At 43.6% G+C, this 19232-nt stretch overlaps 2 protein-coding genes across 2 annotated transcripts in view; one reads left to right on the top strand and one right to left on the bottom strand.

Annotated features, from left to right (window-relative positions):
- NOC3L (NOC3 like DNA replication regulator) overlaps window positions 1–395 on the top strand; it is a gene marked incomplete at both ends in the record, with an annotated part of 64716 nt that extends 64321 nt beyond the window's left edge. The window contains one exon of the mRNA XM_080694838.1: window positions 267–395. Within this exon, the coding sequence (XP_080550964.1) occupies window positions 267–395 (129 nt within the window). The remainder of the gene's footprint in view (window positions 1–266) is intronic.
- Window positions 396–15801: 15406 nt separating this feature from the next.
- Window positions 15802–19232, bottom strand: part of PLCE1 (phospholipase C epsilon 1) — a gene marked incomplete at both ends in the record, with an annotated part of 297487 nt that continues 294056 nt past the window's right edge. Inside the window, 3 exon segments of the mRNA XM_080695071.1 lie at window positions 15802–15990; window positions 16307–16525; window positions 19000–19158. Of these exon segments, the coding sequence (XP_080551197.1) occupies window positions 15802–15990; window positions 16307–16525; window positions 19000–19158 (567 nt within the window).

Here is a 19232-nt window from a genome sequence, read left to right as displayed (position 1 = left end):
CTTCTCATTTTTTTTAAAAGTAGAAATTACAACTAAATGAATATGTCTTTTATTAACTCTAATTCTAGCTTGCTTAGTTGTTTTATATGTAGTTTTTTTTAGTTCTCTAGAAGTGATGTTTTATGCAGTATAAGATATATCTAAGATCTAACCCAACATCAGGCATTATTCTACTTCACATGTTGGTGTCAGTTATTGCTGTTTTCACTCTATTCACAGTTTTACAGTAAAAGTAATTTTTCACTCATACTTCTAATCTTTTTCAGGATAAAGTTTTACAAGGGGATTCATTTTTGAATGAAGATTTAAATCAACTAGTCAAAAGACATTGCAGTGAAGTTGCTATTCAGTCGCCTCTGGATTTCACCAAGTATTTGAAAATATCTGTACGGTAGCACAAAAATGAAGAATCGGTGTGCTTCTTATACATTTGTGTATATGTGCAGATACATGTAAAGATCATGTTGTTGACTTAGGACATTTTCTTTTTTATACAAGGAAAACTTCCTAAGAACAATTAGGTAGAGGAATAAATACCCTTTGCATAGCATAGGGCCCTGCTTCAATTCTGAAACTGTCATTTCACTAAGAAAGGAGAATTGAATGCCTTATGTCGGAAGTTTCTTAATGATGTTGCCTTTAAAAAACTTAATGTATATATTAAACTATGTTTTTTAAAAACATGTTTGGGGCTGGTGTTACAGCTCAGTGGTAGATTGTGTGCCTAGCATATAGGAGGCTGTGGCTTCAACCTTCAGCATTACACAAAGGAGAATTTCTGGGTTAGGTACTACTGAAATGCATTTTCTATATTAAAATTAAGTGTATAGAACACAGAACAATCAAGACTGAGTATTTTTTAACCATTTAATATTCTTTATAACTATATATACCTTAAACTAAATAATTATTTTAGCACTATTGCTAGAAATGAGAAACATTCTAAATTTGAGTGAATATGTATTTTATGAAGATTTAAGAGAAGAGAAAAAATAACTTGAAATTGGACTCATGTTCATTGGCTCTAGACAAATAATACATCTCAAGAAGTAACTTAATCTGGCCTCTTAAAAAAATGGCTGAGAGTTGGGTGTGGTAATATATGCTTATAACTCAGTACTGGAGAGGCTGAAACAGGAAGATTGCAGGTTCAGTCATAGCCTTGGCAAGTAGTGAGACGCATCAACCTAGTGAGACCCTGCTTCAGTATAAAAATAAAACGGGTAGGGTTTGTAACTTGATGTTAGAATACCCCTGGGTTCAATCCCCTTTACCACCCCCCTCTCCAAAAAAAGTGTTTATTTTGGCTACTTTGTTTTTGTTTTTGCAGTACTGGGGATGGAACCCAGGGACATTCTACCTCCAACCTATACCCACAGCCTTATTTTTTATTCTTTATTTATAAACAGGGTCTCACTGAGTTGCAAAGGGCCTAAGTAGTTGAGGCTGTCCTTGAACCACCATCCTCCTGTCTCAGCCTCCCAAATGCTGGGATTGCAAGAGTGTGCAACCATGCCCGGCTTATGGCTACTTTTCAGTGAAAGTTTAGATGTGATTCTAGTATCTTTAAAGTTTTATATTCCCAATGTTCCTGGAGGGTGATAGGGGAAGAATTGCCGAGGAAGGAAAGCCAGCTCCAACACTTTACCATCCTAAGGACAGAGGCTACCCCAGCATAAAGCTTTTTTTTTTTTTTTTTTTTTTCTCTTCATACAGGTAAAATGCCTTTTTTTTTCTTTTTTTCTTTTTGAGTACTGGGAACTAAACCTTGCACATGGTAGGTTTATGGTTATGGGATTTAACCCAGGGGAATTCTACCTCCAAACCATAGCCTCAGATCTTTTTATTTATTTTGTTTTCATTTTGAAAAGGTCTCTAGGTTGCTGGGAGTTTGGCTACATTGTTGAGGCTGGAGTTGAACCTTTGATCCTCCTGTCTCAACCTCCCAAGTTCTTGGATTATAGGCACCACCATACCCAGCCTGAAGAAAATTAATAAAGCAGTATTTTATGTAATAACTATTGTCATATTCTAGAAATGGCCTAAGAAATGTGTGTGTCACTGACCAGATCATAAGTATTTTTTTACTGTTGTTAAATAAAATATCTACTTTCTCTGCTTCCTGTTGATGTGAGTTTTTTTTTGGGGGGGGGTCTGGGGGTGGAACCCAGGGGCATTCAACCTCTGAGCTACACCCATCCCTGCCCTATTTTTTATTTTTTACTTTGAAACAGGGTCTCACTGAGTTGCAGAGGGCCTAAGTAGCTGAGGCTGTCCGCGAACCACGATCCTCCTGTCTCAGCCTCCTGAATGCTGGGATTACAAGCGTGCGCCACCACGCCTGGCTCAGATTTTTTTTTTAATGGACAGTAGTCCATTTAAGTGGATCTCTTATTTTCTCAGTCATAGGAACCAATTATTTTGATCTGGAACTTAGATCAATTTTGTTGTAAAGAAGTAAGTGACCACCTATGTCTGTCAGTCCCTACCTGCTTATGGTGTATTGAACTGAGAAGCACTGAGCTATAACCCAGCCCTTTTTATTTTATTTTAAATCAAGGTCTTGTTAAGTTGTTCAGGCTGCCCTTGAATTTGTGATCCTCCTTCTCACCTAGCATCTCACTGGGTTGATGAAACTCTTAATTGTTGAGTTTGTCCTCAAACTGGGAATCGTCCTGTCTGAGCCTCCCAAGTACTGGGATTATAAGCACTTCTCCCAGTTCTAAGGTCACATTTTTAAGACTTGCTTAGTGATAAGAAAGTATGAATTAACATGTAAATATTTGCTTGTAATCTACCATTTAGATATAAAACAAAACCCAAGAACATATATGTTTTTCTGGATAACTGAAAGGTCTGTCCCCGTCAGCACAAGTGATCAGTACATGTCACAAATTTCTTATTTTCTGAACATACACAAATATATTTATACTTTACTTTGGCAGCAAAAACTAGTTTGGTGAAAAATCTGTTTTTTTTTTTTATGGTACTAGGGAGAGAACCCTGGGGCATACTACTTCTGATCTACCACAGCCCGATTTTATTTTTATTTTGAAATGGTCTCACTGGGTTGATGAGAATCTCACTACTTGCTGAGGTTGTCCTCAAGTCTGCAATCCTCCTGTTTCAGCCTCCCAAGTACTGCGATTACAGTCGTGGGCTACCATGCCCAGTTTTCTCTGATAACGTTTTTGTGGGCTCATGCATTCGCCTTTTCTGTGTTCAGTGCTCATGCGAGAGAAGCAACTTTAAGGAGTAAAAGCTGCCACTTTGAGAGCACATTCCCTGTAGGCTGCTTTACCAGGTGTTGGATTTTCCCCACTCTTCATTGGCATGGTAGCATAATCATAGAGCTTTGTGTTTTAAAGCTAATTCAGTTTTACTAGACTAATAAGCCAACCCTGATTTCTTCTTAGAATTAAGCAAGGCCTGTGGATGTCTGGACAGAGGAGACATCTACAAAGATATGGGAAGAGTAAAGAACCAAGAAGGGAAAAGATGTCATTAAAAAGGTGAATTGAAGCCAGGCGTGGTGGTGCACGCTAGTAATCCCAGCATTCGGGAGGCTGAGACAGGATCGTGGTTCACAGACAGCCTCAGCTACTTAGTGAGGCCCTTTGTAACTCAGTGAGGCCCTGTTTCAAAATAAAGAATAAAAAAATAGGGCCGGGTGTGCAGCTCAGAGGTAGAATGCCCCTGGATTCCATCCCAGTGCCGCCAAAATAAAAAAAAAAAAAAAGAAAAGAAAACGGGGGATGTGACAGCACATGTCTGTAATTCCAGTACTTGAGGGGGCTGAGACAGAAAGATCACCGGTTCTAGAAAAGCCCTAACAACCAACCTTGTGAGGCTCTTATCAACTTAGTGAGACTCTGCTTCAAAACAAAAAAGCTGCCAGGCGTGGTGATGCACCCTTGTAATCCCCGCACTTGGGAGACGAGACAGGAAGATTGCGCAGGTTCAAAGCCAGCCTAGCTGGCCTAAGAGACCCTGTTTCCAAATAAAATATATAATAGGTCTGGGAGTGTAGCCCGGAGGTAGAAGGGTTCCATCCCCAGTACCACCAAAAACAAAACAAAACAAAACAAAAGATAGGGGCATAGCTCAGAGGTAGTATGCTTCTGGGCTCTGTTAGGTTGAAAATAGAGTTAGGGGGTTTAGGAGGGAGAGAAAAACACCAACCAGGTTATCAGAGACCACTGATTCGGACTCGGCCCCTCCGAAGAGTCAGCCGACCGTGGGGGAAGGGACTCATGGGCCACGCGTCTGGAGAGTTACACATAGTTCTGATGGGCCGGCTGAGTCACGTGGTGGAGCAGAGGCATCGATGTTTTATAGGCATGCCGATTCTCTCACAACATCTGTAGTCTCGTGATGTTTGGAGTCTTGAGGCACCTGGAGTCTCGCGATATGTCCACTTCTGGCTTCCGGGGTTCCGCCTCCTGTTCCCGCTGACCTCACATGGGGGAAGGACCCAACTTATCATCCTGGCCTTTTGGTGAGAATGGGTGGAGACTGAGTCTTAAGCTACTTCCTGCTGTCAGGGGGTGTCGTAGGGGGGCCCCTTGGCTGGGAGAGGTCGGGTTCTCCAGTAGTGGGCAGGTGAGATTATGGCTGCAGCGGGAGTCAGAGGTTACCCTGGACAGCTTGGTAATGTGCGTTCAAGGAGACAAGGAACTATTTAAAGAAAAGGCAAGTTGTGAGAGCAGGTCCTGGGAAAGGCAGGACCCCATCAGCTGCTGGCCCTTGCCTGGAAGGGAAGGAGCCCAGCAGCTGCTGGTCTTTGGAGCCCTTCGAGATGTCACTAGATTTATTAATATATAGTTGCATTTTTCCTGAGAAAGATGTACACCACCCTTTTAGCAGTGAGTGGGTTTGGGTCAGTCGGGTCAAATGAAAACATGCTATTGGGTCAGGAGCATCAGTAACGAATTTTAGAGAGTTTAATACTTATGGCTGTTTGGCATCCAGAGAGGGAGAGCACCATACAATGTAAACAAGTGGACCTGCTAAAATAGAAACATTAAAGAGAATTATGCCAAGAAAAACAAAGCTCAGTGGGCCTCAACACTGTACAAGAGAGTTCGTCATGAGGCTGTTGTAGCGTAGCCCTTTGTAGACTTGGCCTGAGCTTCAGGCTGAGCAATTTTGTCCTGTAAAAGAGGGCCTGTAGTGCATGAGCAGGAGAGCTTGCTGTTAATCCATTGTACTGAGATCGGAAAAGAAAAACTAGAACCTGAAAGGATGGAAGGACTGAGCAGGCAACCAAAAAAGAGATTGGCTTACCTGCTACCTGGAGAGTTACCCTGGGCTGGCAAGGAGGATGGAGGTTGAGGGATCCAGGAGCCATCAGTCTTCTGCCAGGCTGAGTAGGGCCAGCGGCGGGGCCTAGTCTGGAAAGGTGGTCCCCCTGTGTTGAGGCACCTGGGGCTCACCCTTTTCCAAGGGCACTGTTCCAGTGGCCCTCCTGGCCACATGCTGGGCATAGTCTGATTGGTGGGCGTGGCCTTGCCCCACCTTAGTCAGGCTCCTGGAGGTGGTTGTCCTTGCTGTCCTCCACCCCTAGGTGACGCTCCAGAGGGCTGAGCTGCCACCACCAGCACAGGGAAGCTACCAGGGATCTGCCTTTTGGCGAAGTCGGAGTGTACACTCCATCTCCACCTGTTCCTCTCTGGAATTAAAAACTTTAAATGACATGTTAACCAAATCTCGGATAGGGTTGAGGACCATCCTCAGCCTTTCTTAATTTTTCTGAATAGCCTCCTGAGTTGGTTCCTTAAGGGGGAATAGAGTGGAAGGCTGTCCTGGGATAGGATGGTGACCAGGGCGGTGAGGAGAGAACCTGTAAATCAGTGTCTGCAGAAAGCAATGCCTACAGGGCAGCCGAGTCAGATGCTGACATTCAGGTGTTACCACAAAATGTGGACTGTGCCTGTGACCCAGCTGGCACAGGCCAAGATGGCGACTGCACAACGTCACAAGGTCGCGACTGTGTGATGTCATAAGATGGAGACTGTGACATCACCAGGCAGCGACTATGCACCATCACAAAATGGTGGCTGGTGGGAAAATGGCAGCTGATGGGGGAGAGCATTTGGAGGGACGATAATGCAGGGAAAAAAAGCCTGGACATAAAGACTTCCGACCATTTACCAGACTGCTTACAAAGTTGTTAACTGTTCTTGGGCCACCGCACCCATTACCCAACTTGTATCAAGGCCAGACAGGTGCTCAGGCATAAGTCCTCTGGTAGTTTAAAGGTTTGACTTCCCATATTGGTTCACGGGTGAAAACGAAGAACAGGAAACAGGCGTCCCCATTTTCCTGATCAATCATTCAGAAACGGGGGTTAAGAGATGGGGAAAGACGCCTCAGTCCCTTCTCAAAAACCAGAGGATGACCTGGTCATCCGGAGGGCGGTCCCAGTGGACCGAGGGATAGTGAGTGGGTCACCAAGAGCTTGGATTTTGGGGTCCCTTGGATTTTGGGGGTCCCTTGGATTTCGGGGTCCCAGTGGAATGGAAGACCCAAGTCCGGAACCCGGTAACCAAGGGAAGGAGAGGGAGCTTACTGGAATGAAGTGTTGCTGGCCAGCCCTGGCTGCAGCAGAAGAACTGAGAAGCTGCTGGGAGCACGGTGGAGACAAGTTGGTGCTGGTGCCTGTGCCTGGTGTGGGCGGCACTGGCAGCTGGCGTGGGTGACTATGGCGGATGCTGAAACCAGGCTGTGCATCACCCAACGAGCCTGGCTCCGGACGGGCAGAACAGAATGGCCAGAGGTTGCGGCAGTGACTGGAGCACTGAGCCAGAACGGCGGTTCTGGGAGGTTCAAGTGGCAGGTGGAGGTCCTGGCCTGCACAGGCGGTTGGCAGGCTGAGCAGGCACCAGCGGCTGCGGGGCGTGCACCCCCAACAAGCCTGGCTCAGGGCGGGTGCAATTGGCAGCCAGCAGAGCCTGCAGTGACCGCAGGGAGCCTGCAGCCGGCGGTGGGATTGGAGCCTGCATGCCGTGGCAGTGGTGGCAGCATCGCCAGCGGTGGGTGGAGCCATGCCTGTAAGCCGAGCACTGGTGTGGGACCTCACAGTTGAGCTGCTGGTGGGTCAGAGAATCTGGGGCTCAAAAAGAGAGAAGAAAAAAAAAAGAGAAAAGGGGGACAAAACCCCCCAAACTCCTCCCGTGGTCAGCACCAGAATGTTAGGTTGAAAATAGAGTTAGGGGGTTTAGGAGGGAGAGAAAAACACCAACCAGGTTATCAGAGACCGCTGATTCGGACTCGGCCCCTCCGAAGAGTCAGCCGACCGTGGGGGAAGGGACTCATGGGCCACGCGTCTGGAGAGTTACACATAGTTCTGATGGGCCGGCTGAGTCACGTGGTGGAGCAGAGGCATCGATGTTTTATAGGCATGCCGATTCTCTCACAACATCTGTAGTCTCGTGATGTTTGGAGTCTTGAGGCACCTGGAGTCTCGCGATATGTCCACTTCTGGCTTCCGGGGTTCCGCCTCCTGTTCCCACCAACCTCACATGGGGGAGGGACCCAACTTATCAGGCTCAATCCTTCCTCTCTCTCTCTCTCTCTCTCTCTCTCTCTCTCTCTCTCTCTCTTTCTCTCTCTCTCTCTCACACACACACACACACATACACACACACACACACACACACACACACGGCAGGAGGATTGGTATATATCATATGGGACCGGCTTTCCCTCATGATCGCAGTGTCCTAGAGCTGTTAATGTAGGAAGCCATCATGAAAGCAGCTCTGATTAAAAAACAAGGTTCTTGTTAACTACCCTTGTATTTAGTCCAGACATCATATATGTCCCGACTTGGAGAAAGAATTTGTAAATAACTTGTACTGTTATGGAAGACCCATAAAGAGTCTTTACCTTAGGAGGGCACTTTTTGCTAACATAGTAACATTATTTCCTACAGGTTTATCCCCAGCTACCTCTAATTCCTTAATACCCTCTACTAATCTTATATTGTCTTGCAAAACAACCAATTCCAAATGAAGGTGACTGAGAGATCATTGCTTTTACTTCCAGCATTACAGGTCACACTGGGTTCTTAATCTAATTCTTTATTCTCAGATATCTTTTTTTTTTTTGTGATACTAGGGTTCCTGGAAGCCCTTCTCCTCCGGGCTACACTCCCAGACACCTATTTTTTATATTTTTTTAAATTTGGAAACAGGATCTCTTAAGCCAGTTAGGCTGGCTTCGAACCTGCACGATCCTCCTGTCTCTGCCTCCCAAGTGTGGGGATTACAAGCGTGCGCCACCATGTCCAGCCTCAGATATCCTTTTAAACTTGGCATCATCTAAGAGAGTGACATAAATTTCATTTTTAGTGAAGCTTTTAAAAATATAGGCTGGGCATGGTGGCACACACTTGTAATCCCAGCAATCAGGAGGCTGCGATGGGAGGATTGTGGTTCACAGACAGCCTCAGCTACTTAGTGAGACCCTGCTTCAAAATAAAGAATAAAAAAACCAGGCTGGGGCTGGGAGTGTATCTCAGAGGTAGAATGCCCTTGGGTCAATCCCCAGTTCCATACACACAAAAAAAAATTGTAATCAGAGCCGGGCATGATAGTGCATGCTAATTCCAGTACTTAGGAAGCTGAGACAGGAGGATCACAGGTTCACGGCCAATGTCACCTACTTAGTGAGGCCCTCTGCAACTTAGTGAGACCCTGTATCAAAATAAAGAATAAAAAATGGGGCTGGGCGTGTAGATCAGAGGTAGAATGCCCCTGGGTTCAATTCCCAGTTCTGCACACACAAAAATAATAATAAACCTGGCTTGTATATTTAGATTTCTTTCCCTTTCAATTTTACTGATAAGAGTTTGCTATCCAAATTTCTTTTAGGGGTTGGGGGTTTGGCTCAGTGGCAGAGCGCTTGCCTAGCACGCGCAAAGCTCTGGGTTCGATCCTTGGCCCCATAAAAAACAATAGAAAAAAGTATAAAAAAAATACAAAATCAAATTTCTTTTATCTAAAAAGTGTACAAATTAGCTGGGTATAGTGTCGCATGCTTGTAATCCCAACATTTGGGTGGCTGAGACTGGAGGATCGCGGTTTGCGGACAGCCTCAGCTACTTAGTGAGGACCTCTGCAACTTAGTGAGACCCTGTTTCAAAATAAAGAATAAAAAATAGGGCAGGGGGTGTAGCTGGGAAATCGAATATCTCTGGGTTCTATCCCCAGACCTACCCACACACATAAAAAAGTGTAAAAATTGTAGTGGAAGCCGGGCATGGTGGCGCACATTTGTAATCCCAGCATTCGGGAAACTGAGACAAGAGGTTTGTGGTTCGCGGCCAGCCTCAGCTACTTAGTGAGGCCCTTTGCAACTCAGTGAAACCCTGTTTCAAAATAAAGAAAAAGCCGGGCTTGTAATCCCCGCACTTGGGAGGCGGAGACAGGAGGATCGCGCAGGTTCGAAGCCAGCCGTGCTGGTTTAAGAGACCCAGTTTCCAAATAAAAGTATAAAAATAGGTCTGGGAGTGTAGCCCAGAGATAGAAGGGTTCCCAGGAACCCCAGTGCCACCAAAATAAAAAATAAAAAAAATAGGGCTCAGAGGTAGAATGCCCCTGGGTTCTACCCTAGTACTGTTAAAAAAAAAAAAATTGGATGTAGTCTTAGTGGCAATTTTAGATGCTGTCCAAAGAATTCTTTTCTTTTGGTATAGTGGTACAAGTGTATGTATAATTCAGATAAGCTTTAAATAAAAATCTTGTATGTTTGGCAACCACTAGATTGTGCCGGTCACTTACACTGCAATCCTGTTCCTCATAATGACATTTTGGCCATGACAGACCACTGTGGCTATGACAGTGGTCACATCACATTATCATGGAGATAAAAAACCTCTGTTGCTAGTTGCGTCACAGCCATCTTTGTGTATGCAAACTCTGAAGCTTGCACAGCGATGAAATCGCCTAACTGCATTTCTCAGAGGGTATCTCCATCATTGACACATGACTGTACTAGATAGACCCTTTACTTTTTTGTGTGTGTGTGATACTGAGAATGGAACTCAGGGGCATTCTACCTCTGAGCACCCCAGCCCTATTATTTATTTTGAAAGAGGGTCTCATTAAATTGTGGAGGGCCTTGCTAAGTAGCTGCGGCTGCTCCTCCTGTCTCAGCCTCCCAAATGCCGAGATTACAAGCATGTGCCACCATGCCTGGCTGGCCTGTACTTTTAAAGCAATGTGTCCTTCCTAAAATCCCAGACTCATTACAAGAGAGTATATACTTTAATCTCAGAATGTGATGAGTAAGCCGGGCGTGGTAGCACACACTTGTAATCCCCGCACTTGGGAGGCAGAGACAGGAGGATCGCGCTGGTTCAAAGCCAGCATTGCTGGTTTAAGAGACCCGGTTTCCAAATTAAAAAAAAAAAAAAAAAAAAAAATATATATATATATATATATATATGTGTGTGTGTGTGTGTGTGTGTGTATATATATATATATATATATATATATATATATATATATGGTCTGAGAGTGTAGCTCGGAGGTTGAAGGGTTTCCAGCAACCCCAGTACCACCAAAAAAAAAAAAAAAAAAAAAAAAAAGAATGGGATGAGTCACTAAGTTGGGATGCAACATAGGCATAGGCAATAGGTTGGATTCACTTACTGCTGAACAGCCCAGTCTCACATCCAGTCTCAGGGTAACTTTCCAGATTTGTGCTGTAACCAATCAACAGTTATGCAAAAGACGACAGGAGTTCGGGCAGAGCGGAGCAAGTTGAAAGCCAAATGAAGGCTAGAGAGGCCGCTTTGATTAGTATCTTCTTCCTGCATATTTTTCATCTAGATTCTAGCTGGTTAGACCAGTAATTCAATTTTCCAACTCATGGTAAGCCAAATGACTTGGCCTCTTAGTTTCTAGAGGCTTGATAAAGTGTAGAATATATATATATATATATATATATATATATATATATATATATATATATTTTTTTTTTTTTTTTTTGGTGGTACTGGGGTTCCTGGAAGCCCTTCTACCTCTGGGCTACACTCCCAGACCTATTTTTACATTTCCATTTTTGGAAACAGGGTCTCCTAAGCCAGCGCGCGCGGCTGGCTTCGAACCTGCGCGATCCTCCTGTCTCCGCCTCCCAAGCGCGGGGATTACAAGCGTGCGCCACCACGCCCGGCGTGTAGAATATTTTTTAAAAATGAGGCAGTACAGTGCATTTGTTGCGGACTGATTATTTGATTTAAAAAGAAACCTGTAGCGTGTACAAATGATTATCAAACCAGAAGAGCTTTAATTCTATTGACAAGGAAATGATTCGATTAGAACTTTCAATGATATCAAAGCTGTGTGCTGTTTTTTTTTTTTTATTTTTTGCAGGTCTGGGGGTAGAACCCAGGGGCATTCGACCTCCAAGTTACACCCCCTGCCCTATTTTTTAGTCTTTATTTTGAAACCAGGTCTCACTGGGTTGCAGAGGGCCTCGCTAAGTAGCTGAGGCTGTCGGTTAGCCGTGATCCTCTGGTCTCAGCCTCCCAAATGCTAGGATTACAAGCTTGTGCCACCACGCCCGGCTTTGGAAACAGGGTCTCTTAGGCCAGCAGGGCTGGCTTCAAACCTGCACGATCCTTCTGTCTCCGCCTCCCAAGCGCGGGGATTACACGGGTGCGCCACCACGCCCGGCCAAGTGTGCTGTATTTTTGATACTTGTTTTTAGAATATCCAATAAGTAATAGGAATTATTTTATTCATTTTTATAATTAGTAAAAAAATCTCAATGCAAAGGTGAGGGTTTATAGTGTGTTTATAATTTGGAGAAAAGGACTAAAAATTAATATTACCAATGGAAAGTTAAAGTTTGGGTTTTAATTTAGAGAAACACATTTCATTTTTGAAAGTCATAGTTTGTCTCACAATAAGAATCAGAGAAATCCATTACATTTAGCTGATAGTTTTGTACAACAAAGTTTTTAAAATAACTTACATTAAATGGCAAGTATGACTAGGATCAATCAATAGCTCTTCAGTTAATGAGAAATTAAGATGAAGCTATTTTTCACTTTTTTAGATGTTCAGAGTATACATTTTCTATCTAGGAAGTTTGTCTTTGAACAGTGAGATCAAACCACAAATGCTTTTAATCTATAGCAACATCAGGAAAGCTATGTCTAATAAATATACAAGTACAGTGTCAATACAAATGTTGCAAAATAAATAAATCTACCTAAGCACCAACTCAGTCTACTTTTGCTTTTAAGAAATGATTAGGTTTTATGTTACTATATCATGACTCATATTAAATTATACATCATTCTAAATTCATTTTGTGAAAACCAACAATGGAATAAGCTGTGAATATATGAGCAATAACTTTAAAAAAAAACAAACCCAGCATCATTTCTTTATGTAAAGAGAAATCCTAAAGAAGAGTGCACTATGGTACACAAGACAGAAGCTGAGCTGAGTTACTTTTAATGAATCTTATGTTACAGGACATATTTACATTTGCAATGCCCAAAAGCTTCCACTTCTCATCCATAAAATACATGGCTGAAGTAGTTTTCTTGTTTTCAGATAACTGTGCCTCTTGTTCCCAGTTCTTTAGGTTGGGTTGACAAACTCTGGCTCTTGGGCCTTGTTTTGGGGTGGCTCTTGAATGAACTAAGAATAATTTTTAAATTTGAAAATAGTTGAAAAAAATCAAAAGAATATTTATGATACGTGAAAATTATATGAACTTTCAACTTCATTGTCCGTGAGTGAAGTTTTATTGGCGTACGGCCATGGTCATTCATGTTTCTATTGTCTCTGGCTGCTTTTGCACTGTAATGGCAGAGCCGGGCAGCAGCAACAGAGGCTATATGGCCCCGAACTCTAAAATATTAACTGGCCCTTTACAAAGTTTGCTGACCCTTGTTCTAAGTCAATGACTGCAGCCCTAGGAATGGTTTCTCCAACTGCTGACATTTGTAGAATGGCAATCCCCTAGGCTTCTTTGCTTCATTCACCAACAGGAAGTTGGCGGGTACCTCCCAGCCCTGTGCTATCTTCCCGTCCCCAGCATGGCCCTCACATCATATGTGAAGGCTGCAGTTCAGAAATCCTCAAATTTCCAGTTGAAGTCTAGTGAAAACGAAGAACTTATATTTCTTCCACCATGTTCAATCTTGACTTTTTACCGAAAGATCTTCACCTGTAACAGTTTAATAAATAGGTTTGTTAGTAGATAAAAATGAAGAAACAGAAACATTTACAGTCTGACAAGGATTCCGAGCTGCTAACAGAAACTCGTAGCTCTAGTTTTGGGGAGTTTTTCCTATGAACTCACAGTGTTAGGACATGATGTTCCTAGGAAGTAGAACATTGTGCTATTTCTGCTCTGTAACACCATGTTCTTTAGAAAATTTTTTTGTTTTATTTTTTAATCACATTGAGATAAATTGTTCAACTCTTAAGAAAAGGTAGAATTCCTTCAGCTGGATAGCTGTTACTTCAGAGAAGAGTAAGAAGAGTATTTACTTTTATTAAAGAAGTTTTTAGATGATGATTATTGAAACTTTAGATGTGATTATTTTTTAATAAATTAATGTGAAATTTATATTGCTAAGAAAGTGGCAAAAATACCAAACTTTTTTTTTTTTTTTTTTTTTTTTTTTTTTTTTAGTGGTACTGGGGTAGAACCCAGGGGCTTTTCTACCTCCGGGCTATACTCCCAGACCTGTTTTATACTTTTTTTGGAAATAGGGTCTCACTAAGTTGCTGAGAACCCCTAAGTAGCTGAGGCTGGCTTTGACCTGGGCAATCCTCCTGTCTCAGCCTCCCAAGCATGGGGATTACAAGCGTGAGCCACCATGCCTGGCCCAAACTTTTTTTTCTTTGAGCACAAAACTAGAAAAACTGATACCAGATACTGCAACAGAAAAAGAGTGCTAACCCTCCTTAAGAGGTTATCTGGCTGGGCATGGTGGCGCACGCTTGTAATCCCAGCATTTGGGAGGCTGAGACCAGAGGATCGTGGTTCGTGGACAGCCTCAGCTACTTAGGCCCTCTGCAACTCAGTGAGACCTGGTTTCAAAATAAAGAATAAAAAATAGGGCAGGGGGTGTAGCTCGGAGGTCGAATGCCCCTGGGTTCCACCCCCAGACCCGCACACACACAAAAAGAGGTTATCTGATGTTATGTGGTATGCATTATTACCACAGCTGTAAGATTTCTTTCTGATTGAGTTTTTGCCTGTAAAATCTCAGCAATCCTGAATCTCTGGGAAGGGATGGATACGCAGGTGCTTTGGAGAGGGCAGATTCCTGTATTTGGCCTTGCCTGTTATTTTGCAAGAGCCTTATAAATGTCTTCTGGGGCACCAGTTATTTTAGGAGATGTTCTTTAAATGTAGAAACAGCATCTCAACGTATTGGATCTTCTCATGGACTGTTATAAATCAAGTTTGGCTCTTTAAAAGGTGTAATTTCTTGCAGGACATAGTAATTCATACCTATAATCCAAGTACTTGGGAGGCTGAGACAGAAGCATCTCAGGTTTAAGGCCAGCCTGGGCAATTTAGCAAGACCTTGTTTTCTCTACCCCCCCACCCCCATTTGGTACTAGACATTGAATTCAAGGGCCTTCTACTTCTGAGCTATACCCCAGCCCTCTTTTATTTTGAAACAGTCTCAGTAAGTTGCTGAAGCTTTTGCTTAAGTTGCTGACACTGTCCTTAAACTTGTGATTCTCCCAACGAGACCTTGTTTCAAAATAAAAAATAAAATTTATTTATATTTTATTTATCAGAGGTAGAATGTCCTGGGGTTCAATCCATAGTATCACAAAGATAAATAAATAGGCCTGGAAATTTAGTTTAGAGGTAGTTCAATGTCCAGTACAAAAAAAAAAATAAAAATAAAAGAGAGATGTTGTTGAAGCTAAATCAAACCTAAATTAGGGCAACATAAAATTAGGAATCCAAAGGAATAAAAGCTGAATGATTCAAAAAGCCCTTGAAAGCTGTTCATGTGCATTACTACTAATAAAGACAGTCCTAGATCTGATTAAAATAAGGCTGTCATCATTGCCCTTTGGGGAACTTGGTGGCCCTCTTGGAGTCCTAGTTATCTACAAAATGCAGAAGTCCAAAAATTAATTAATTAATCAATTTATTTATTTTTGTGGGTCTGGGGATGGAACCCAGGGGCATTTGACCTCTGAGCTACACCCCCTGCCCAATTTTTTATTCTTTATTTTGAAACAGGGTCTCACTGAGTTGCCGAGGGCCTCCCTAAGTAGCTGAGGCTGTCCGTGAACCGTGATCCTCTGGTTTCAGCCTCCCAAATGGCTGGGATTACAAGCGTGCGTCACCATGCCTGGCCAAGTCCAAAAATTTAAAAGCTCTAGTTACTTACATCTTTTTTTTTTTTGGTGGTACTGGGGTTCCTGGAAGCCCTTCTACCTCCAAGCTATACTCCCGGACCTATTTTTTATATTTTTTAAAATTTGGAAGCAGGGTCTCTTAAGCCAGCGAGGCTGGCTCCGAACCAGCGTGATCCTCCTGTCTCTGCCTCCCAAGCGCGGGGATTACAGGCGTGCGCCACCACGCCCGGCCTTTTTTTTTTTTTTTTTAGAGTTACTTATATCTTGAAAGCCTTTGTCTTGTTTTAAGGCACCACTGCCACCGGCCTTCAGGAGACATCTGGGAAAAGACAAGATCCCACTGACCATGTCTTCCTTGCAAAGTACTTTGAGTTGAGCCCTGTTTCAGATGGTACAGCGACAGACAGTGTACCTGGGTAAAACATGGCTGTGCTGGTCACTGCCGGCAGTCCATTGTGTCGCCACTGGTCAGGCCACTCGCAAGTCTCTCTTCCTTGCTTTGGACACTTTCTGAGGCTGTGAGCTGAGGCGGGGATGTGAGTCCTCTGGGCTGCTTAGTTGACTTGGTGAGCTTCTTAAGTTCGCTCGCAAAAGAGATGCCCTTTCTTTTGTCTTCTCGGGATGCCTGTGGGAGAAACAAACTTTCCCTTGATGTTAGGTTAAACCCAGGGTCCTCAATCACTTGGTACTAGGTCAGAAGGCTGTTATTCTGTCTTTAGTAAGTAGAGATCTGGGAGGAAGATCTGGGAGGAAGTCTAAGGATTTTTTACCCACCCACGGAAGCACGCTTCTTTGTACACAGTACAAGCAAAGCCCAGCAATTTTCTCTCAACCCAAATCCTTGACTCAGAGACTTTCTCTTAGATTTCAGTAGCTCTCAAGTCTGGTTAGAATGTGATTATGAGTATCAAATAACTAATGAATAGAGAAAAGTAACGTACCTGCACCTGCTCCTTCAGCTTAAGGATGAATTTTCCTGCACCTTTCCATTTGCTTTGGGCTTGGAACACACACTCCTGGTCCAAGAGGACTCGCTGCGAGGACTTTGGGGTAGAATATTTCTTGTTGGGCATGTCTTTCACCACCTCTTCCAAAAGCACGTAGTCCCCTGGGTTCGGGTTGCTCAGTATGCTGTAGGAATATTTGGCTTTGCATAAGGTCTGAAAGATAAGTTAGGATCAGCTGCATGAAGTATCTCAGACATCGGCATTCACAATGAAACCTTAGGGTGGAGACGTGGCACCACCTCCAGAGATGGGGGGCTCTTCCCGATCGTGTCACCCAAGGAAAACCTCACTCTAGATTTGTATTGTTGTTTGACACTTTCTCAGTTCACCCCATTTGGCTTCCCAGAAATCTATGATTTAAATGAGGAAGCTTAAGTTTATAAAAGCTAAGCAGCTTCCTGATGAGGAAGTGTGAATGTATAGAAGGTGAACAGTTTTCAGAGTATGCACGGCTCCAAGTGACAGAAGAAACACTTGAACTGGATTTTCTGCACACACTAAAGCTCACAGACATGAGGGTTGTGCAGCCCGTGAATAACAGAGCCCTGCCTCCCGGGAGCCTCTCATCCCATGATGGCCTCTTTATTACAGACACATGTCCAAGGGTTTTAGACGTCACATGATATTCCTTTTCATTTAGTACAAAAATACCTTTCATTCATACATTTGTTTACTCATCAAATGTTCAGCAAGGGCCGGGTGTGGTAATGTGTGCCTCTAATCCCAGTACTTGGGAGGCTGGAGTCAGGAGGATCACAGGTTAGAGGACAACCTCAGTAACTGAGTGAGACTTTCAGTGGCCTAGTGAGACTGTTTAAAAAAAAATTGCAGCTGGGCGTGGTGACCCACATTTGTAATCCCAGCACTTGGGAGGCTGAGATAGGAGGATCGTGGTTCCAGGACAGCCTCAGCTACTTAGGCCCTCTGCAACTTAGTGAGACCCTGTTTCAAAATAAAGAATAAAAATAGGGCAGGGGGTGTAGCTTAGAGGTAAAATGCTCCTGGGTTCCATCCCCAGACCTGAAAAAAAAAAAAAAAAAAGAAAGAAAAAAATTGCCGGGTGTGGTGGCACATGCTTGTAATACCAGCATTTGGGAGGCTGAGACTGGAGGATCACAGTCTGCAGACAGCCTCAGCTACTTAGTGAGGCCCTCTGTAATTTAGTGAGACCCTGTTTCAAAATAAAGAATAAAAATTAGGGCAGGGGGTGTAGCTCGGAGGTCAAATGCTCCTGGGTTCCATCCCTAGACACACACACACACACAAAAAAAAAAAAAAAAATTAACAAAGGCTGGGGATGTATCTTGGGAGTAGAATGCCCCTTGGCTCAATCCCCAGTACCACCACACACACCAAAAAAAAAAAAAAAATTTTTTTTAGTGAGGACCTATTATGTTCCAGATACTCTGCTATATTTGGGGCAGACAAAGATAAGCAAAATGCTGAGGGTCTGGCATTCAAAGTTGATTAAGGGTATGCTGGAATGGGCTAAGAAAATCAGACACAGTAGCAGTGCTAACACAACAGGAATAACTCAGTTTTTCTTTCTTTTCTTTTCTTTATTCTTTTCTTTTTTACTCCGCAGAGCTAGTTGCCAGCATCCAGTGTAAGTGAGGCATAGATCTGAACTTTTGCTCACAATCTCAGAGTCAGTGAGAAGTAGAGCTGGGCTGAGCCTAGAGCAACTTGGTCCGGGGCCTCTGCCCTTAACCACTCTGCTCTCTCACTGCTCAGATAGGTGTTCAATACATGCAAACCACGAGGAAACTTTGAAGGCAAGAAGGAGTTCTCTGGAACCATGTTAGCAAAGAAGGCCAACCTAGAGGCAGGGAGGGTCAGGGCAGCTTCCTGCTTGTCTTGGGGAGGGTTCTTGAGCGGTGGTTATTAAGTATTGGCTCAGGCATTTCTGGGACAATGAAACTACCCACTTTGGAGAGTTACCTAAAATCCATCATCATCAGTGCTTCACAGAGCTCCAGGCTCAGTGTAGACACTAAGTATCTGTAGAAGAAATAAACTAATATTTCTTAGCTCTCTGAGACGGGCGTGGTGGCAGTCTTGTAATCCCAGCATTCAGGAGGCTGAGACAGGAGGATCGTGGTTTGCGAACAGCCTCAGCTCCTACTTATGAGGCCCTTTGCAACTCAGTGAGACTCTGTTTCAAAAATAAAAGAATAAAAAATACGGCTGGGGGTGTATCTCTCCTTTCTCAGGTCCTTATGGTTCTAGAACTTAATTCAAAAAATGAGCAGTCAGTGCATAAGCATCTCATTTATCCCAGTAATTTATTCTGGGTGGTTCTAAAGATTGAACCTAAGGGTATTTTGCCCCTGAGCTACACTTCCAGCCCTATTTTATTTTTATTTTGAAACAGGGTCTCACTAAGTTGCTGAGGCTGACTTCGAACCTGTGAAACTCCTGTCTCAACCAATCCAAGTACTAGAATTACAGGTATGTCCCACCTTGCCTGACTCCAATCACTTATACTGACAAAAGGACGGAGGTGAAGAAAGGAGAGGCTTTCTGTGGTGCTGGGGAGGGAGCCCAGGGCCTCCTTCACACAAGGCAGACGCTCTGCTGTGGAGTGACGCCCTCTGCCCCCAAGGAGAGGGAGGCTTGGATTCTACCTGCTGAATGACATCCTGCGCGGTGCTGACGCGGGGTGCTTTGATGACTGTTCGAGGCTGCTCTGGAGAAACATCGTGCACTTGGACAAAGAAACTCTCCTCCTCTGAGCTCAGGACCACCTCTTTGTCATCTTGCACGACACTTTTTTCTTCTATGGTCTGTGTTAAGACAGTAATTGGTAAGGTGAGGCAGAGTAAGGAAAGAAAAATCAAGCAAATTTTGAGCTGTATCT

Source organism: Muscardinus avellanarius, assembly GCF_963383645.1.
Source record: "Muscardinus avellanarius genome assembly, chromosome: 4".
NCBI classification, from domain to species: domain Eukaryota; kingdom Metazoa; phylum Chordata; class Mammalia; order Rodentia; family Gliridae; genus Muscardinus; species Muscardinus avellanarius.
The sequence above is the reverse complement of the archived record's forward strand: the minus strand, read 5'-3'. Positions and strand labels throughout refer to the sequence as shown.